Source organism: Xenopus laevis, chromosome 5L, assembly GCF_017654675.1.
Source record: "Xenopus laevis strain J_2021 chromosome 5L, Xenopus_laevis_v10.1, whole genome shotgun sequence".
Classification (NCBI taxonomy): domain Eukaryota; kingdom Metazoa; phylum Chordata; class Amphibia; order Anura; family Pipidae; genus Xenopus; species Xenopus laevis.
In genome coordinates, this window is record NC_054379.1 from 136027417 (window position 1) to 136050170 (window position 22754).

At 41.5% G+C, this 22754-nt stretch overlaps 1 protein-coding gene across 1 annotated transcript in view; it reads right to left on the reverse strand.

Moving 5' to 3' along the window:
- inpp5d.L (inositol polyphosphate-5-phosphatase D L homeolog) overlaps positions 1–21944 on the reverse strand; it is a gene marked incomplete at its 5' end in the record, with an annotated part of 77973 nt that extends 56029 nt beyond the window's left edge. The window contains 2 exon segments of the mRNA NM_001090199.1: positions 20868–20931; positions 21679–21944. Coding sequence (NP_001083668.1) covers positions 20868–20931; positions 21679–21812 — 198 coding nt within the window.
- Positions 21945–22754: the final 810 nt, after the last annotated feature.

Here is a 22754-nt window from a genome sequence, read left to right on the forward strand (position 1 = left end):
GACCACAAACATTATATTACTAGTTTACATAAAATTGCACCACCATGCTTGCCTTCTCTTTTGTTGATCCATGCCTTGTTCTATCATAAGAAAACCTCTTCCTGTAGGTCACTCAAGTTCTCTTTGTTCTCTCTCTTTCTGTCTCTTTCATTCTTTCAAGCCCTCTCAATTTTCTAATCTTCTGTTCAGTTTTTTCCCCTTTTACCATCTGTTTCTCTTTTCTATTATATTTGCTTATACAGGTATGGGACCTGTTATCCACAATGCTTGGGACCTGGAGTTTTCCAGATCTTTCCATACCTTATGTCTACTAGAAAATCTTTAAACATAAATAAATCCAATAGGCTGGTTTTGCAATAAGGATTAATTATTTCTTAGTTTGGATGAAGTACAAGCTACTGTTTTATTATTACAGAGAAAAAGGAAATCATTTTTAAAAATTTGAATTATTTGGATAAAATGCAGTGTATGGGAGACGGCCTTCCCATAATTCGGAACCTTCTGGATAATGGGTTTTCAGATAACGGATCCCATACATGTACTCTATTTTTTTTCTGCTTTCTGTATCCTTCCTCCTTTTTATAACCTCTCTTTTTAACCCTTTATTATAATATTTTAATGGTCCCTTAAATTTCCCAGATTTTTTAATGCTCTCGTCATGTAATTTATTTCCCATCCCACATCCATGTTGCGTTATCTACCTTTTTTCTGTGTTCCTTCTTTTTCATATGTTCTCTATTTCTCTAAGGCTGTCACACGGGCCTCATACAGTGATTTTTGGTGCTGAAAAGCATGAGTTTGCAATTTGGTGTGAAAATCCTAATGTAATGTACAAAAAAAGAGCAAGCTTCCAAGAAGTGTCAATAATGTGCATGTGAAAAGTGTGGTAAGCATATCCTCTGTATAGAAAAGAGTAATATATGTATCTTCTGGGGTGTAACAGTGCTCCCCATAATGCTGATCAATAATACTACTGCAAACTTTCACCGCAGATGGAAAATGCTCCCAGTTACTTGTATCTATATTGTATCTGTTGCAAAATCAGTCAAATCCTATAAATGCTCAGGCTTATCAAGTTCTCTGGACTTTAAGGGCAGAAACACATGTTCAGATTCGGGGAGATTAGTCGCCTCTTCTTTGGGTGACTAATCTCCCCAAACTACCTCCCCTGGCACTCGGATCGCTTAGTTTTTTGAAGTCGCCCAAAGTTGCCTCATGAGGAAGCTTCAGGTGACTTCAGAAAACGAGTGTCATCCCGCCGATGATTTACATTCTAGTCGACGGGAAAGCAGTTTGGGGAGATTTGTTGCCGGGCTACTAATCTCCACGAATCTGAGCGTGTGTCTCTGCCCTTACAATTGTGGTCCTTATGAAAACTACTCTGCACAACCCCACATTGCTTGGCCAGTGTTGTGATTGATGGTGCTCCTCTCTGGTTAGAGTTTATGTGGCCTCTAAAGCACAATTTTTAGGAGCATAGGGTACTTAAAAGCAAATGCTAGCAGATCACCTAGGAATCCATGCAATATACCAACTGCTCATTAATTATGAGGCGTTTCTAAGTCAAAATAAAAAAAATAATATAAAAAAAACGGATTCTGACCTAAAATAACAAATATATTTAATATATTTAATATTTAAGCTCGGGTATAAGAAAATTGTGATGTTAGTACGAATGCCTTTTAAACTGAAGCATATAATTTAGGGGGTTATTTATCAAAGTCCGAATTCATATCAATGTTTTCTGCTACAAACTCCGATCAAATCTGCTCGGGGTTTTTACACTTATTTATTTATTTTTCCCAAAAATGTGCTTTGCGTAAAAATCCGATTTTCACGTTTTTTTTTTTAAATTTTAAATTCACGAATTTCAAAATTTTTTCGGAATTTTCACCTGAAAACTCCCGAAAACTTCTGGGGGGATTGCACAAAAACCCGGCGCAGATCAAAAAATCATTGGGACTTCTCCCATTGACTTATATGCAACCTTGACAGGTATGAGATGCCGGATTTTCGGATTTGGACTTTTCCCTCCTCAGGGTTTAATTAATGCCGAAAAATTTGATTTTTTTTTTTTTAAAAGTCAGATTTTATATATAAAAAAATCACGATTTTTTTTGTGATTTTTGCATTCGGAGTTTAGTAAATAACCCCCTTGCTGTTCATTGTTGTTTTTCAGGATTCATATATCGAAGTTCCTATTAAAAATAATAGTGAAGAACACAAGTATTTGTATGTCTAAAATAAACTCCCTAATCTCTTGCGGAAGACAAATTTCTGCACACCTTGTGCGGAGTAGTAAGCATAATATATATGAGGTCAGTTTCTAGGTGATATTTGTATAAAAAGGCTGGTTACTGTTTTTCCTGTTTAAGGTTTGATGCTTTAAATAGTGTAGCGAAAACAAGGAATTATTTAGTAGTACAGTTCCTTGTTATTTATAGATACCCATTTATTTACTTATCGCCAACGCCTTTTCACAGCAGAGATGGTTCAAAATTCACATGAATGCCTTCCCCGGTGAGACTTACAATCTAATTTCTCTATTATGTAACACACAAGCAACTTGGGTCAATATTATCAGGTGCCAGTTAGCTAATAAAAATAACAGACTGGGGCAATCTTTTTGTCTGAGCTTGTGATTTTGCCACAGGCTGAATGGATATTTCATGAGCGAATCCAGAGGGAACTATTTCCTCATCACACTGAAAACCAGCCGAATGACAGCAATCCTATAGAATAGATGGTGACTGTGTACCATGTTTGGGTGTGGCACACTTTACTCCTTATGGGACAATCCATGGTGATTTGTTGGCTATTATTTGCAGCTCAGCGTGCAGGTGAAGAAATACTCCGAATGTACCATCGTTCATCTGGATTGGCTAGTGCACTTGCAAGTCAGGTAGCAAAATCAAAGCAACTTCATTTCATTTCACTTTATTATTTTTTTTTCATAGTCTTTTTAATTATTTGTGTTTTTCTTCTGAGTCTTTCCAGCTTTTTCCATATGCTCTTTAAGGCTACAAATGTATTGTTTTATTGCTACTTTTTATTTCTCATCTTTTAATTCAGGTCCTCTCCTATTCATATTCCAGTCTCTTATTCAACACAACACATGGTTGATAAGGTAATTTGCACCCTAGCAACCAGATTGTTTAAATTGCAAACTGGAGAGCTGAATAAAAAGCTAAATAATTATAAACTGAAAACCAATTGCAAGTCACTCTCTACATCATACTAAAAGTTAACTCAAAGGTGAACCACCCTTTTAACAAGCCACACAAAACACGTAACTTTATTCTAAATTTCTCACTGGTCAGTATAAATTGTACCTTTAAACCATTAAACACAACGATTTTGACTATTATGCCACCCTAGGCCATTTTCTTGTCATTCCTGTCCCCCTCTGCCAAGCAAGTGTTAGGGATGCACAGAATCCAGTATTTGGTTGTGGATTCAGCCAGGACCTGGTCTTTTTCAGCAGGCTTCGGATTTCATCAGTATTCTGGTGCCGGACAAACTGAATCCTAATTTTCAGATGTAAATTAGGGGCAGGAAGGGAAATGACATGATTTTTCGTCACAAAAAAGTAAAGTAAAAAAAATGTTTTCCACTTTTTCAAGACATTCCAGTCTTTTATTCAAATAAAACATGGTTGCTAGGGTAATTTGGACCCTAACAACTAGATGGCTGACATTGCAAACCAGAGAGTTGCTGAATAAAAAGTAATAACTCAAAAACCGCAAATAAAAACCAATTGCAAATTGTCTCAGAATATCACTGTCTACATCATACTTAAAATTTATTTAAAGGTGAACGACCCCTGTAAGCAAAGTATAGGTATGTCATGCCCATAAACTGACAGATGAAAAGCTTTGTGAATCCAAGCATTGTGTCCGCAGAGTAAGAGTTGTTCCAGGAAGTTTATCTATCAGAGCAACCCTTTCCCAGCCATGCGAATATTAATTAATTCCATGCTGAATAAACAGTATCATATTGTTTGACTGGAGAGTTAACACATTTGAGGTGTAACCCTTAAGTTCTTTTTCCCATGGCATATACATCTGGTTAGTATTTTAAACCTCTTTATTTTACAAATAATTAAATTAACAAAGGAAAAAAAGTTTTTGGGAACATCAGGACAAAATTTTGATGTAAAATCTGGGAAAACATTGCTAAAAATCAGGGATATGGCCCATTGAAATGCATTATAAATTGGTGGGACCAGAAATAAAAAACACAGTGGTTTATTAAATCCCATGTTTCAGTTCCGTACATCCTTACTCTGTCTTCCCTCTGAAAATGAGTGAGAGGCCTGGCTCTGCAGTCATAGTATCTCTTTTGGTTTGCTTGGTACCTTTGTAAATGAGAGTAGACTTTCTGTGTTAAAACCAAAAGTTCCACGGGATGCCTATTCTCATTTACAAAGGTACCAAGCAAACCAAAAGAGATACTATGACTGCAGGGCCATTCCTCTCACTCCTTTTCAGAGGGGAGACAGAGTAAGTATGGAAACAACACAGGGCTGGCAGCCAGCAAAATGTAAGAAATGAACCCAGGTCTTATGACATACAGTAGTAACACCTCAAGGAAAACGCTACTGGAGAAATAGAAGACACCTCAGGCCAGACAAAATACCTGTTTTGCTAGATACTGCTCCAGGGATATATGGAAACATTGAGACCAATGACACAAAGGGAGATCAGGTCCAACAAGCTGCAACATGTTCACAGCAAGAACCAACAGAGGATCATTTTGAACCCAGTACAGAAGATTCTGCTGAGCCCCATCATATGACAGTCACAAAAAGTGGTCGGATAGTAAGGGCACCCAGCCGCTATAAAGACTTTGTTTAAGACTAATGTTTGCAATTATTCTATTGTTCTACTTCTCTTTTAAATAAGGGAGATGCCGTGTATTTGTCTGTGATTTTACCACTGGAGTAATATAGAGGGTGCTGTGCTGCACCTGCAGCAGTTTATCTCCAGTGCCTTTTCTGCTAGGTCTCCCCTCTCATTCTCTCTCTTGCACTGCATGGTTGCACCCCGATGTTTGGTGTGTTGTTACCCTGTATATGTTCCTTGCTGAATAAACATGCAGAGAGTTGCTGTTCATGCACCACCTGTTTATGGAGCCTTAAGCTGGCCATAGATGCAAATATCCGATCGTACGAATCATCGTACGATCGGACTTTCCCATCTCCCGACCCGCCACTAACCATTCAGATCAAAGTCTTACCAGTCAGATTAGTTAAAGAACAGATCAGCAATGTTCTGCCCCTGACAGCAATCGTACGATATCTATGTCCAACCAAAGCTAGTGACAGTCTCCCAATGAAAATCGTACGATCGGCAATACACGCAGAGATATTATCGGCAGCCGACAGAAATTTTCTAACCTGTCCGATCGACCAAACGACCGATGTCGGGACTCTCCACACACGGTTCGAAAATCGTACGAATCCACGATTCGTACGATCAGATCTTTGCGTCTATGGCCAGCTTAAGTGTCACATACAGAGCACTAAAAGGCCACACAGTGAACACAACAAATTCAGACTTGGCCTTGGGGCACCCCTGGACCTGCAAATGCAGGAGGAGAGCAACAGAATCTCTCTACTTTCTCAGTTTGGCCTTTGGCCAAATCACACAGACAATATACTGTATACTCTTCCTGCCTGTCTTTTTTCAAATGTTATCAAGATATATTAGGGGTAATCACTTTGTTTGAAAAGCAGTTAACGCCTACAGCTAAAACTGGCAGGGACTTTTATGATTTGATATTTTTACAGAATTTATTTTGGCCTGAACTGCATTCAAATTGTGTGAAAGTGAGTCTTCTTAACCATTTTCAGTGGTCTGGGGCATATTCATAGTCATTGATCAGTTGGGTAGTGAAAAATATTTTGGGCTTACCTTTAAGGGGTGCAACTGCAGTTGAGACATGGAATCTGATTGACCTGATAGTCACAAATATTATTAATCACCTAATGAAAATGAAATAGCAGTATAAAGGTGCCACTAGGTACACTGTAATATATAATCAATACATTTACTGTAGCAACTGTATGAGGTGAAGGAAGGAACCCAAAGGAGAAGAAATCACTAGAAGGGTTAGCCCCCATTCCCCCAGTAATTATAATCACTTTCCTTAAAGGAGAAGGAAAGGCTAAAATCAAGTAAGCTTTATCAGAAAGGTCTATATAAATACACAAACCCTCAACGTAGTGCTGCTCTGAGCCCTCTGTCAAAAGAAACACCACATTTCTTTCCTTCTATTGTGTACATATAGGCTTCTGTATCAGACTTCCTGTTTTCAGCATGAACCTCCAGGGCTGAGGCTTGAGCATGCTCAGTTTGCTTCTCTCCCTGCTGTAATCTGAGCCCAGAGCTATGTGAGCAGTGATGTCACACCAAGCTAATATGGCAGCTGTTATCCTAAACAAACAGAGTGAGAGCTTCTAGAGCTGTTTATTCGGTATGGTAAAGCATTCTGCAGAATACATATAGTCTTATAGGTTGCACTATTGTGGCTAATCTAGTGGCGATCAACTCCTTCATTAGCTTTCCTTAGCTTTCCTTTTCCTTTAAGCCCTGACTGGTGCTCCTCTCTGCTGAAAAATGCAACAGACTGGGCTACTATTCTGTGCCACACCATAATCTTCCTGCCTGTCCTAGGGATCCCTTGCAACTGGTCTGGGCTGAACATATGTACAGTATGATACAACAGGAACTTAAATGGGAAAAACCAGGACTGTAGTAAAGATCCTAGTGTCAGGAAAGGTGGCAGCACGGCACTCTAACTTCAGGTGATTAACTCTTTTCATATTAAATATGACAAGATTTGGCAAAACAAAATTTTTAATTAACAGATATTGCTTAGCCCAGGGAGAATGTTCTGGAGAATGGTATTATTAGTAATACTAAGCCTTGCTTTATGAAGGACAGGTCTTGTTTGACAGATTTAATTCTCTCATTGGAGGTGTCCCACACCTTATAGATATAAAATATTGATTTTGATGAACATCCATCTACTTTTGAAGTTACTATAATACTGTGTATATTACCCGATCATCAAGTCAAGCCATTGTTCTGGAGCAGGGTGCCTTCCCGAACTATGCTGATGGACAGCTAGGCAATGTGAATTGAAGCTTCAAAAGCTACCAGACATGCCCTGCCTCTTACTTGAATAGTACTTATCATAATTGTCAGCCAATAGGCAGTGGCGTAACTATAGAAGAAGGAGACCCCCGTGGTTGTTGGGGGACCCAGGGGATAGGGGGGGCCCAGGGCCCACCCGGCTGACACCAGGGCCCTGCCGCCCCCCCAGTTGCAAGGCCTCCCCTGCTGCCTGGGCCCAGGGTCGGACTGCAGGGGGGTCAGGGCCAACCAGGGCTGACAAATCAGGGCCCCGCCATGGCCGCCCCCCAGTAGCAGGGCCCCTGCTGCTCCCCCCCCCTTGTGGCAAGGCCCCCTGCTAGCGATGCCCTAGTCTCCGGGAGGTCAGGAGCGCCAGCTATGTCTGGAAGATCTGGGCCCAGGGTCGGACGCAAGGACTGCGTGGGTAAGGGCCAACCAGATCTGACAAATCAGGGCCCCGCCATGGCCGCCCCCCCCAGTAGCAGCGCCTGCACTGCCACCCCCCTCCCAGGGCCCCCTGCTGCCAGCAATGTCTAACGATGCTGTCTGGGTCGGTGGGGCCCATCGGGTTTTTTCTCTGTGTCCCGCCGGCCCAGTCCGCTGCTGGGGGGGCCCAATCCACTTCCTTTATAGTTACTTTAAAGGAGTGGTTCACCTTCAAGTTAAGTTTTTGTGTGTTATAGAATTATAAGTAATAAACCAACAAGTATGTTATAGAATTATAAGTAATAAACCAACAATTAGAGCAAACAAGTTGCTATAACAATTCTAAATCCGCAAGTTAGCCAAAACTATTCAAACTGTTACCAGTAAACCAGTTCAGATAACGATTGTTACACTCATCATCATCATCATTTATTTATATAGCGCTGTCAAGATACGCAGTGCTTTACTGCAGTTATAGCAAACAGGGAATAAATGGTGGATAACAGACAAGGATTACAGAGTACAATAGGGTTTACAAACTAAAAGGTTAGGGTACAATTGAGACATTAGGATTATATAAACACTTTGTCATTTTTGATACAGCAATGATTAATTAAGGTACATCGAATAGGCCTCTTTAAACAGATGGGTCTTTAAGGAGCGCTTGAAAGTTTGGAAGGAAGGAGAAAGTCTGACAGCTTGTGGCAGAGAGTTCCAGAGAAAAGCAGAAGCCCGAGAGAAGTCTTGTAGACGAGAATGGGCAGAAGTGACCAGAGGAGAAGTGAGGCGAAGATCAGAAGCAGAGCGTAGGTTTCGTGAAGGAGTGTATTTGGAGATTAGAGATGAAATATAGGGAGGGGTTTCATTATTAAGGGCCTTGAATGTGAGTGTAAGTAATTTGAATTTGATTCTAGAAGAGATTGGGAGCCAGTGAAGGGACATACATATGGGAGCAGCTGATGTTGAGCGGCGAGCTAGATGAATGAGTCTAGCGGCCGCGTTTAGAACAGATTGGAGTTGTGAAAGGTGACTTGTTGGAATACCTGTGAGGAGTAAGTTGCAGTAATCAAGGCGGGAGATGATGAGAGACTGAATCAGTGTTTTAGTTGATTCTGAACTGAGATATGGTCGTATTCGAGCAATGTTGCGCAGCTGAATACGGCAAGATTTTGCAAGTGTTTGAATGTGTGGTGAAAAAGACAGATGAGAGTCTAAGATGACTCCTAGGCAGCGTGCCTGTGTGGTAGAATGAAAGGTGGTGTTGTTTACGGTGAGTGATATCTGAGGGACAGGTGGAAGATCTTGGAGGAAATATGATGAGTTCTGTTTTAGAAAGGTTCAGTTTCAGGTGGCGCTGTGACATCCAGGAGGAGACAGCAGAGAGACAGTCTGTGACTTGGGAAAGGACAGAATTAGAAAGATCAGGAGTAGACAAGTAGAGTTGGGTGTCATCAGCATAAAGGTGATACTGAAGTCCAAATGACTGAATGAGTTTTCCTAGTGAAGTTGTATAGAGCGAGAACAGCAGGGGACCAAGAACAGAGCCTTGAGCAACTCCAACAGAGAGTGGGAAAGTAGTAGAAGTAGAGTTAGAGAAGGAAACTTTAAAGGAACGGTCAGACAGATAAGATGTAAACCATGAAAGAGCAGTGTCCCGAATGCCAGCTGAGTGTAGAATGTCAAGGAGGAGTGTGTGGTAGCTAAAACTTAACTTAGACTGTAGCTAAAACTTAACCTTTAATTACTGTTGCATTAAAGAATTATAAGCAACTTTACAACTGGTCTTGCTTTTGCTTTTTTATAGTTTTTAAATTAATTTACCTTCTTCTCCTGACTCTTTCCACTTTCTAATGGGGAGGGTCACTGACCCCATCTAAAAAAATGCTCTGTGAGGAATTCAAATTTATTGCTACTTTAAATTACTTGTCTTTCTATTCACTCCCTCTCCTATTCATATTCCAATCTCTCATTCAAATCAGTGCATGGTTGCTAGGGTAATTTGGACCCTAGCAACCAGATTGCTGAAATGGTAAAATGGAAAACTGCTGAAAAAAACAAAATAACTCAAAAACCACAAATAGCGAAAAATTAAAACTAATTGCAAGTTATCTCAGAATATAACTCTCTACATCATATTAAATATTATCTCAAAGGTGAACCACCCCTTTAACTACAGAAAATTTGTGATAAGCAGAAGCACTGAACACGATATTTGCAATATTACATTTGCAAAAATAAGAAATTTCTTGAATGAATAAATGAATGAATGATTTTGCTTAAGTTGAACACCCCCCTTAACTTGCAAACAAAATGAAAGGGGTGGTTCACCTTAAAATTAACTTTCAGCATGACGTAGAGGTTGATATTTGCAATTGGTCTTCACTTCTTATTTTTTTGTTCAGCAGCTCTCTAGTTTAGAATTTCAGGGGGAAATCCAGGGTTGGACTGTGCCAACGAGATACCAGGAAAAAACCCTGTGGGCCCGGCCCTGTTGCCTGAGCAAAGCCTTTCCGCTGCTTCAGACCTATCTCCCTACCTGGTCCCTGGCATGGCTGCAAGAGGAAGAAGTTACATGCAGGGAGCCTGCGGCTGCAGCCCCCAATCTAATGCCTTAGAAACCAGTTTGTTAAAACAAACAAAACAAAATTGAACACCATAAATGTGCATGGATTACATTTGTATCTCATTTCGACACCCAATTACTGTAACTCTGTACTGAAGGAGTGCAATTTTAAGCACAGAACTGCCCAATTTCTTAATACTTTATAACACCTACAACACTTTTTTTTAATGAACATGATGTAATCTTGGCACAGCCAACACCAAGGGACAGATGACATGTACTAATGGGCAAATTTTCACCAAAGTTATCTTCGCACCCATCGCCAGGCGCAAATGTGCTACGAATATGCAAATTCACTAAAATGCGAACGCTAGCAACTTTTCGCTAGCATTACATCAGCTGTGTGAGCATTACATAGCGAAGATGCACTAGCATTTATTTGTGCCTAGTGAAACTTCGCTAGTGAACTTGCGCTCAGGTCAATTTGCATGGGGCGGGAAATTTAAAGTTGTATGGACATCTTTATTATAAATGTTGCTGCAAATGGTTTAAGTTACCTGTTTATATTACACATGCCCAGGGAACCGTAAAGGGATCCTGTCATCGGAAAACATGTTTTTTTCCAAAACGCATCAGTTAATAGTGCTACTCCAGCAGAATTCTGTACTGAAATCCATTTCTCAAAAGAGCAAACAGATTTTTTTATATTCAATTTTGAAATCTGACATGGGGCTAGACAATTTGTTAATTTCCCAGCTGCCCCTGGTCATGTGACTTGTGCCTGCACTTTAGGAGAGAAATGCTTTCTGGGAGGCTGCTGTTTTTCCTTCTCAATGTAACTGAATGTGTCTCAGTGGGACATGGGTTTTTACTATTGAGTGTTGTTCTTAGATCTACCAGGCAGCTGTTATATTGTGTTAAGGAGCTGCTATCTGGTTACCTTCCCATTGTTTGGCTGCTGGGGAGGGGGAGGGAGGGGGGTGATATCAATCCAACTTGCAGTACAGCAGTAAAGAGTGATTGAAGTTTATCAGAGCACAAGTCACATGACTTGGGGCAGCTGGGAAATTGACAATATGTCTAGCCCCATGTCAGAATTCAAAATTGAATATAAAGAAATCTGTTTGCTTTTGAGAAATGGATTTCAGTGCAAAATTCTGCTGGAGCAGCACTATTAACTGATTCATTTTAAAAAAAAAAATTCCCATGACAGTATCCCTTTAATAAAGGCAAGAGAGTTAATAAAATGCCCTACATATCAGCCCTCTGTAAAATTAGGGTTTCATAAAATGTGTGGAGAAAACCGCTTACCCAAAAAGTAAGTTAGGACTTTTGCAGCCAATCCCGCTTAAAAAAAGGAAGCACACAGAATATGATGTAAATGACAGAAGATTGAGGAAGATCTAGCTACTTTATAGCACTTTGTCTGGTCTGACGTGGTGAAAGGTAACTCTGGCGAAAGAGGTAACGTTCAGTAAAATCCGCATTTTAGTGAATTCGCGGAGTAATTGTTCGTTCGCCAGAGTGAAAAGTCACCCGGCGATAGAATGCGAATGTAACGCTCAGTATCCCACAACTCAGAGTAAACCCCAATGTCCCAGCTCGGCTCACGCTTCGGCCTATAACCGCCGCCTTTCACGTCGGGTGGAGCCCTCCGCTACTCGGATGCCGCCAGGACTTAATAGTGAGGAGACTGAGGGAAGAACTCTGGGCGAGCAAGGGAACTAAACGTAAAGGTTATCAAAGTCCAGGAACGGGCCGAGTCGAAACCAATCGGGAATGCAGTACAAAATCGGTAAGCAAAAGAGTAATCGAGGTCACAAGCCAGGTTAGCAACTAACAGGGTCGAAGTACAGAACGGAATCCAAAGAGTAGTCAGGAACAAGCCAAAGGGTCAGGGCAGGCGGAAGTCAAACAGGAATCAGGAATAGCCAAAGGTCACAACAGGAATCACAGAAATAATCGCACCCAGTATACAGAACCTACGTTGGGCAAGGCACAAAAGGACTGCTGGCCATTTAAAGATTTGAATTTGGCGCCATTGGATGCTGGCGAATCAGTGCCAGCGCCTGCGCAATCGTGCCAGCGTGACTATCCCTTTAATTCCGGCGCCTGAGGCCTAGCCGCATCGGCGGCGGGGAAGTGAGACGGGCGTCCCCGTCGAGGGGGCGGCAGGCGTCCCTGCCGTCCCCTAGGTAAGTATCTTTACCCCTCCAGAGGGGGCCACTGGACCCTTAGGTTTGTTGGGAAATTTAGAATGAAACTGTCTCACCAACCTATCCGCCTTAACATCAGAGGCGAAAACCCAGGATCTCTCCTCAGGACCATAACCCTTCCAATGAACCAGATATTGGAGTTTACCCCTAGAGATACGAGAGTCAATCAACCTGTGAACCAAGAATTCAGATTGACCCTCAACAGAAATAGGAGGAGGAGGAGAATTCTGACGTACCACTCTAGCAGGTCTCAACAGAGATACATGGAAAGAATTAAAAATCTTGAGTTCGGGAGGAAGATTTAACCTGAAAGTACATGGGTTGATAACACCAGATATAGAAAAAGGACCAATAAATTTGGGACCCAGTTTGGCTGAAGGGATTTTCAGAGAAATGTTTTTGGAGGACAGCCAAACCTTGTCACCAACCTGATACACAGGAGAATCTCTCCGATGTTTGTCTGAAGCCTTCTTCTGAGCAGCTACTGCAGAAGATAAGGACTTCTGAACCTCCTGCCAAGTCTTAGAAAAATCTTCCACAAAGGAATTAAGAGCAGGAAGATCACATGAACCTGAGAATGAAAAAACTCTGGGATGAAGACCAAACACAGTGAAAAAAGGGGATTTTCCAGTGGAGGAATGAATGGCATTGTTATAGGCAAATTCAGCCCACGGAAGAAAATTAACCCAAAGTGCCTGATTGCAGGAGACATAACATCTAAGATATTGTTCCAGAGTCTGATTTGTCCTCTCAGTCTGACCATTGGTCTGGGGATGATATGCAGAAGAGAAAGACAAATCAGTACCCATTAATAAACAAAATGCCCGCCAGAATTTGGACACAAATTGAACCCCCCTATCAGACACAATATTGAGAGGAGCCCCGTGAAACTTAAATATATGGACAATGAAAAGTTCAGCTAGAGTCTTGGCAGAGGGAAGGGTAGAAAGAGGAATAAAATGAGACATTTTACTAAAACGGTCCACCACTACCCAGATAACAGTATGCCCATTCGATGGAGGTAATTCTACAATGAAATCCATGGATATATGAGTCCAAGGTCTCTCAGGAATAGGAAGTGACTGCAGCAACCCTTGAGGTAAAGATCCAGATGGCTTAGATCGTTGGCAGACTGGGCATGACTCAATATATTTGGCAACGTCTTGTCTTAAAGTCGGCCACCAGAGAGTACGAGACAACAAATCGCAAGTCTTCGCACAACCCGGATGACCAGCCACTTTCGAATCATGAGTCTCGTGAAAGACTGCTTCACGTAAATTACTAGGAACAAATAACTTGCCCACTGGAATATCAGGAGGGGAATCTACCTGGGCATTCGACAAGGAGGTAGAGAGATCCGGACTCAAGGCTGCCACAATCACCTCCTTAGGAACAATAGGGACAGGTTCCAAATCCTCCCTAGGCTTGGAGACAAAGCTTCTAGAAAGGGCATCTGCTTTCAGATTCCTTTCAGCAGGCCTGTAGGTGATGAGAAAATTAAAACGTGAGAAAAACAATGACCACCTGGCTTGACGAGGATTTAACCGTTTAGCAGATTCTATGTACAACAGATTTTTATGATCTGTGAACACAGAAACCGTATGCTTGGCACCCTCAAGGAGATGTCTCCATTCCTCAAATGTTAATTTAATGGCCAATAATTCCCTATTGCCAATATCGTAGTTGACCTCAGCAGAGGAAAATTTTTTTGAGAAAAAGGCACATGGGTGAATTTTACCGGAGACAGGATGTCGTTGAGATAATACTGCTCCGGCACCAATCTCAGAGGCATCAACCTCAACAATAAAAGGCAAAGACGAGTCTGGATGCCGGAGAACTGGAGCAGAAATGAAGGCCTCTTTTAAGAGACCAAAGGCCTCAACAGCCTCAGCAGACCAAATACTAGGGTCAACCCCTTTCTTAGTTAAGGCAGTAATTGGGGCCACCAATTTGGAAAAATTCAGAATGAATTGCCTATAATAATTAGCGAACCCTAGAAATCTCTGGATCGCTTTCAAAGAAAGAAAGAGGTTGTGCCCACTGCTGAATTGCTTGGACTTTAGTGGGCTCCATCTCAAGACCAGTTTGGGAAATAATATATTCAAGGAAAGGTACAGCAGAGACTTCGAAAAGACATTTCTCAAGCTTAGCATACAAATGATTCTGCCTTAACCTGGATAGAACCTCCCGAACATGGGCACGATGGGAAAACAAATTCGAAGAAAAAATTAGAATGTCGTCTAAATACACAACGACAAACCGACCCAAAAGGTCAAGGAAGATATCGTTAACCGGTTCTTGAAAAACAGCGGGAGCATTACACAGACCAAATGGCATTACCAAGTATTCATAATGCCCATCTCGGGTATTAAAAGCGGTCTTCCACTCGTCCCCCTCCCTTATCCTGATTAGATTATAGGCACCCCTTAGATCCAATTTGGAAAAAATAACAGCCCCCTTCACTCTATCAAAGAGTTCAGAGATTAAAGGGAGAGGGTAACGATTCTTGACCGTGATCTTATTTAACCCTCTATAATCGATACAGGGTCTAAGAGTCCCATCCTTCTTCTTGACAAAAAAAAACCCAGCCCCCGCAGGGGAAGAAGAAGGTCTAATGAACCCCCGCTCCAAATTCTCTTTAATATATTCTTCCATGGCTAAAGACTCAGGGAGAGAAAGAGGATATGTCCTACCCTTGGGAGGAGAAGACCCAGACAATAATTCAATGGCACAGTCATAGGGTCTATGGGGGGGTAAGGATTCAGCTGCTTTTTTACAGAAAACATCGGAAAAAGCGGCATAACAAGGAGGAAGACTCTTTAAAGAAGTAGCGGCCAGGGTCTGGACAGACTTAACACAAGAATACATACATGCAGGACTCCATTTCAAAATTTTACCAGAGGGCCAATCAACCTGGGGATTATGACCTTGTAACCAGGGAAGGCCTAAAATGACTGGAGTCTGTGGGCACTCAGTAATGAAAAATGAAAGGGATTCAAAATGATCGGAAATGGACATATGAATAACCTTAGATCGGGTAGATACTAGTCCGGAACCCAAAGATCTACCATCAATGGCGGATAATCTGAAAGATGGAACCTGTGGTTCCCAGGGAATACCATGTCTTTGAATAAACCCAAAATCCAAAAAATTACCCGCTGCCCCAGAATCCAAAAAAGCAGAGCTCTGCACACAACCACTGTCCCAACTCAAAAGAACCGGAATTAAAATTTGAGAAGATTGGGGAGTAGAAACGACATCACCCAAGCAAGACTCCCCAGTATCCCACAACCCAGAGTAAACCCCAATGTCCCGGGCTCGGCTCACGCTTCGGCCTATAACCGCCGCCTTTCACGTCGGGTGGAGCCCTCCGCTACTCGGATGCCGCCAGGACTTAATAGTGAGGAGACTGAGGGAAGAACTCTGGGCGAGCAAGGGAACTAAACCTAAAGGTTATCAAAGTCCAGGAACGGGCCAAGTCGAAACCAATCGGGAATGCAGTACAAAATCGGTAAGCAAAAGAGTAATCGATGTCACAAGCCAGGTCAGCAACTAACAGGGTCGAAGTACAGAACGGAATCCAAAGAGTAGTCAGGAACAAGCCAAAGGGTCAGGGCAGGCGGAAGTCAAACAGGAATCAGGAATAGCCAAAGGTCACAACAGGAATCACAGAAATAATCGCACCCAGGAACAGTATACAGAACCTACGTTGGGCAAGGCACAAAAGGACTGCTGGCCATTTAAAGATTTGAATTTGGCGCCATTGGATGCTGGCAATCAGCGCCAGCGCAATGGCGCCAGCGTGACTATCCCTTTAATTCCGGCGCATGCGCGCCGCGCGCTCCATAGGAGCCGGCGCCTGAGGCCTAGCCGCATCGGCGGTGGGGAAGTGAGACGGGCGTCCCCGTCGAGGGGGCGGCAGGCGTCCCTGCCGTCCCCTAGGTAAGTATCTTATAGCGAATGACTGACGGTCCCATTTGCTAGTTAATTGGCGATGTCCCTGCGGGTGGCAACGCTGACGAAAAGTCCCTAGCGTTAGCCACTTCGCTCATAAATCTGCCCCCAAATGTCTATACTGTACTCACAATTTACAATAATTACTAGTTAAATGGCATCAACAGAGCAGCAAAATTACCCAGGGCCATTTGAACTATTAGGCAAGGTAAGCACTTTGGCACCCTCAGTAGGACAAGAAGGAGGCCTGCACAATTGGAGAAATAAGAAGGGGTAACATGTCGCAATCAAGCAATTTAACCTCCACTGGCACAAAGAACTCAAAGCAGCCCCTAAGGGTTAGTACCCAGCTATATCAGTCTAATAATGTCACTGCAACAACAAAAAAAAAATAGCATCAAACACTTCTAATTTCACACCTGTCATTTTTCTAACTTCTGTTTCTGTGTGCATGACTACATTTAACAAGCAAAATGACTGTGGTTTGAAAATGAGGAAGAAAAAAACAGCAAGTGACGGTTGTTAAATGTCAGGGTCTCTGTAATAGCTGTGTTTATATGCAGTATGCACGGAGACCCCTAATGATCAATCTCCACATAAAGACATAACACCGACTATAGAAATAGATTTTAAATTCATAGTTAAGTTCACCAGAATTGCAACAGGAATATACCTACTGCTTACCCCTCATTCTAATTTTATAGAGAGTCTACTGTAAAGGAATGTTTAGGCTGTTCATGCGCGGGCCTCAACACTGGGCACATCTGTACGTTTGCAATAATCTACAACAGCCAATCAAATGTTTGCTTTTATTGTGCTACTTGCAACTGGTTCAAAAATGCTAATCGCTGATTGGTTGCAATGAGTTGCTGCCCAGGGTCAAATTTGCAAAGTTTTGATAAAAACCCCTACAAAGGCTTATACATGTATTGGCAGTTTGGAATGCAAACACATCCCAAACACAATGTAGCACCCATGTGTACAACCCTAAAGCATAACTTGCTCTAAATATGTCACAAGGTATATTTAGGTATATTTAAAGGCAAAGCACAAAGCACAGACATATGGCAAACCATATGTAAACTATATACTGTATATCTAGGCATCAACCCTTTACACATCATTCTATTTAATCTATTTAATATAATATAATAATAATATAATATAATAATAATCAGCAAAGGCATAGCACATATAAACCCTGAGGTAAAGGTAATCGCCCCCTTCCTCATCATTCTGTATGTGTGATATTTAGTGATGGGCGAATAAATTTGCAAAACTGCAGTGAAAATTCACTGGTGAAAAATCCGCTGCAACGAAAAAAATTGACCCGCGTCAAAATTATTCAGGCACCCATTGACTTTATTGCATATGGACAAAATAGTCAGTAGTATAAAAATTGTTGCTGGCGTCAAAATTATTCGCCCATTACTAGCGACATTATACAACTGAAGGCAGAGCACACAAATATTTAGAGAGGTAACAGCCAAGTACAGACAGGAAGAACCTATTTCAATAATTTTTAAACATAGGTAGAGAATGATGAAGATTTTCTGGAGGCTTAGCCTCTCTAAAACACACAAAATGCTAAATATTTAAAAAATATACAGGTGCTCAGGAGCTGGGGTTTTCCAGATATCTACTAGACATTAAATACACCCGAGAGGCCTCCAATAAGGATTAATTAAATCTTAGTCCGGATCAAGTACAACATTTTGAAAAATTTGGATTATTTGGATAAAATAGAGTCTATGGGAGACGACCTTCCCATAATTTGGAGCTATCTGGATAACAGGTTTCCGGATAACAGACCCTGTACCTGTAATATGCAATAGCCATTAGGGATGTAGCGAACTGCCGATTTGGTGTTCGCGAACGCCGTTCGCGAACACCGGCAAAAAATGCGAACGTTCGCGAACAGTTCGCGAACTTCGAACACCCGCTAAAATCGTTCGATTCGAACGATCGAAGGATTTTAATCGTTTGATCGAACGATTTTCATTCGAATCGAACGATCGAAGCATTCGATCAAATGCTTTTCATTCGATCGAATGCTTACAATCGTTCGAACGAATGGAAATCGTTAGATTTTTAGCGGTCGAAGGAATTCGAATGGTCGAACGATTTGTATTCGAATCGAACGCGAACGCAAAATGCGAACGTCGCGCGACGTTCGCGAACATTCGGCGGACGCGAACGGTCGAAGTTCGCGCGAACAAGTTCGCCGGCGAACAGTTCGCTACATCCCTAATAGCCATATCATTAGCTATAATCGGTGCTCAGTGATGTCAATTCTGTCACATGACTATGAAACTTGTGTATTATAATATAAAATTATCATGTAATAAATAATGTATGCCCTGTTGTAAAACATGAGGATATTAGAAGTCACGGATATAAGGACATTAGAAGTGGCCATGGAACTCCACAGTGATGGTGTAATATCCTTATATTTTACCTATTAACTATATATTTTTAAGATCTCCAGTAGTATGCCTTCATTGTGTACTCCCCCTCCAATCATATATTTCACCCTATTCTAATTGGGTAACATGAAGTTATTCATGTTAAATCATTTTAGGACCCTGCTAAACTTAAGGAATAAAACTTTTCATAAGTATATATTGAAAGTGCTTATGAGTCACTACCTCCTGGGCCCCACAGCAGGACATTGTCTGCTTACTTTATAGTTATAACCCTGCCCTCCTCTCCAGCATTTTAGCCTATGTTTCAATCACCCAGCAAATATGAATGTAGCATATGTGTAACATAATGATGAACCATGCTGTATATTTGATCGCAAGTAAGAATATTAAGGTGTACTAATTTTGTATACAAAGGGCCATATTGTTATATTTTAACAACTTTATGGATCAGGGGTGGGTTTATGTAGTTACATGTAGCTCATAGCAATTCATTAAAGTCATTGGTGTGTTGGCATTACTATTGTTAAGAAGAATTTAGAAAACACTTTGATTTGCCTTCCTTACTTCTTGTTAAAGAGCTGAGGCAAGAGCATTTTGAAACTGCAATATCATATATAGCAGTTTCTCTTTCTGTTTGAGCACATTGTGCATAAGAAGGCTACAAGCTTTACGTTCAGTAAAGCTTGTAGCCAGGGCCACCATAACAAATCACTGGGCCCTATACTACTTAGCTGCTGGGTCCAAACCCCCCCAGGGGGGTCATTTTATTAGCCCATTGGTGCCCAATCAAATAGATCAATCCACTGTTCCACGCAGCCATGCTTTATTACATCCAAACCATCCAAACTGATCTGCCTAAATCATGAGCAGCCATGCCTCTCTTAGAATTCAGCCAATATGGACTATCAAGGGGTGCTTATGTGTGAGTGGGCCTTCTCTGTTAGCAAGACCCGATTGTTGCAATGCAATAAAAAAAATGTGTGTATTCCACAGAACTGAACATTATGACATTTCATATTCAACATTCCATATTCTAGATCAGAGGTCCCCAAACTTTTTTTTACCTGTGAGCCACATTAAAATGAGTAAAGAGTTGGGGAGCAACACAAGCATGAAAAATAACCACGGGGATAACAAATAAGGGCTATTTGGTAGCCCTATGTTGACTGGCAGCCTACAAAAGGCTCTATTAGGCAGGACACCTCGTTTTCTGCAATTAAAATTTACCTCCAAGCCTGGAATTCAAAAATAAGCACCTGCTTTGAGGCCACTGAGAGCAACATCCAAGTGGTTGGTGTGCAACTTGTTGCTCATGAGCCACTGTTTGGGGATCACTGCTCTAGATTATGCACCGCAAATAGGATTGCCACCTTCCTATACATTTGTCTTTTTTCCCCATTAATAACATTGGGATCAACCACATTTTTACCAGCAAGGCCGGTAAAATACTGGCCAGGTGGCAACCCTAACCACAAATGACCAGACAGTGTTTAACTACAACTCCAAGAAACCCCAACTATGCAGGACAGTGCAGTCCACAACATCTGCCAGTTGCCCAATACTGTTGCAAATAATTTTGTGACAGAAATAAAACAGAGCCCTTGGGTAAAAGGGATGTGAAACACAGCCAAACCATGTAATAACAGCTTTACAGTCTGTAACAGAACAAGGCTCTTGCAATTCTAGTTCCTGTCTCTGGAACAGAAAAAAAATCTGTACTGTGTTTAGTCCACGTCAGAAAACTTCATTCATTGGCTTTCTGAGTTTGGCTATCCAGGGACACTGGGAGTTGTAGTTCACAAGACTGCAAATTACAGTTTTGAGAATTAGATGACACCATGGGAATTGCACCCACTGATCTTCAAGTGGGTGGATTCTTGGAGATATTTTTCAATAGCAGCTGGAACCCACATTTGTGAAGCAAACTTAATAGAGTAAGGTTACCAGCTCAAGTGGAAGATTAGCTGCACTGGTTGAGGGCGAAATGTGGTGGTTAATGAACTACAGTGCCCAACATTCACCATTATTAACTAGCTGAGAATGATAGAAATCGTGGCTTAGAAAGAGCTGAGGAAGAGCAGTTTGGTAGCACCATTGTAGGCAAATGAAGGTGCTGGTGTATACATAAGGAAATGTCTCTGACCTGCACTGACAGCTGATGCTCGGCATTCTGTAGGATCCTGTAGGTGTGCACACAGTTCTGGTTTCTGCCAACAAAAAGAAAGTGAGCTTATAACACAGCTTTTTATAATATTAATTTCTCCATGGCAAATGGCATGGCAGACTAAGAACTAGTGGCCAGTGTGCCAGCTGCCTCAACTCTTCCCTTGACTAGAGTTTTAGGGTAGCAAATAAATGGCATTTATACCTGGCCTCCAAGCATCTTGAAGGCACAGTTCCCTATGTAATTATTATTTTGTGTACCCTTTTTTTTTTTTTTAAATCTGTGAATATAAAGAGGTGGGTAGGCGTAAATCACTTATTTCCACGCAAAATTCTCTGTATGCCACAGGTTGCCACATACAGTGGCTAATAACATGTTTGCTGACGCATGAGTACACAGTTCAGTGAAACAATAATGGAGGGCTACATATAGTGCACCAAGGATGTTACTGTAACGAAACAATAACAACATAATAGTCATATTTTATATATACTTACTATAATAATATCTAAACGCAATCAAGGACTTTGCCATAATCTGGTGAATCTGGTCCTGACAGGGTATCTTAAATGTCCTATATGAATTGAGCCCCAAGGGGCCAATTGGGGAATTTAGTGATGACTCATACAAAGACGGCTTGTAGTGGAGACTCATCCAGACAGATGACCCCAGTACTTACTGTTATGGGAAATAAATAATATGTCTGCCCAGCCCAGTGCACCTGTATGCTATCAGAAACAGAGAATATGATAACCTCCACAGTGTCAGTACAGAATCCAATTAAACTTACAGGACACAAAGCGCATAGGCACGACAGACAGACTCACTGTCCCGGACGAGGTAGCTCCCATCTTTGCCAGCTTGGGAGAGAAGATCCTCTGCCTTGGAGCGAGTGATGTTTCCATGGTACCAACCGTAAGACATGTCAGGTGCTGTGAGATGCAGTGTTAGCATAGGGCCCCTGCTCAGTGCCTGCTGCACCCCTGCCCCTCCTCAGCTGCACTCCACTCTGCAGGCAGTGCACTTTTCAGAATAATCTCCCCAAGTTCCCTTCTTCTTCTTCTGCGTTCGTAACATGCAGTTTCCTGTTTTAAATACAGAGATGCAAAAGGAAACAGAAACATGGGGACTTCCTTATTGTAACCACAGCAGAGAAGGGTGGGGGGTGAGAATGTGACTGCTTGTGTACCCATGCACCTTGCAGCTGCCATCCTCACCTACAGGGTAATCAAGGTTGCCCTGATATCAGTTACTTTTTAATGCGAGTGCCCCACGCTACACAAATCTTCATTGTTAGTCACTGCAGATATAACAATTAAACAACGGCTTTCCCTGCCAAGTGCACCACACCAGCCAGTACAACATGCCAAAACACTACATGTAGAATAAGTCCCTGCAAACACTCCTTGCACAAAAATGTCTTATCCCAATAGCAAACACTCTTTATTAATCACTGCAGGTAGGCAAATGGTGAGCTTATTTACTAAGCACTTTACTGTTTGATTATACTAAACTTCTTTTCTACTATTAACCAGGCAAGTCCTCCAGATTCTTTGGAACATCCCCCTGCACTGCAAAACCTGCACCTTTAAGTTAACTTTTAGTATGTTATAGAATGGCTAATTTTAAACAACTTTTTCATTATTTATTTTTTTATAGGTTTTTTTTTTTTTTTTTTAATTACTTGCCTCCTTCTTCTGACCCTTTCCAGCTTTCAAATGGGGGTCATTGATGCCATCTAAAAAACAAATGCTCTGTAAGGCTACAAATGTATTGCTATTGCTACTTTTTATTAATCATCTTTATATTCAGGCCTCTCTTATTCATATTCCAGTTTTTTTTTTTTTATATCTATAAAGTTATTTG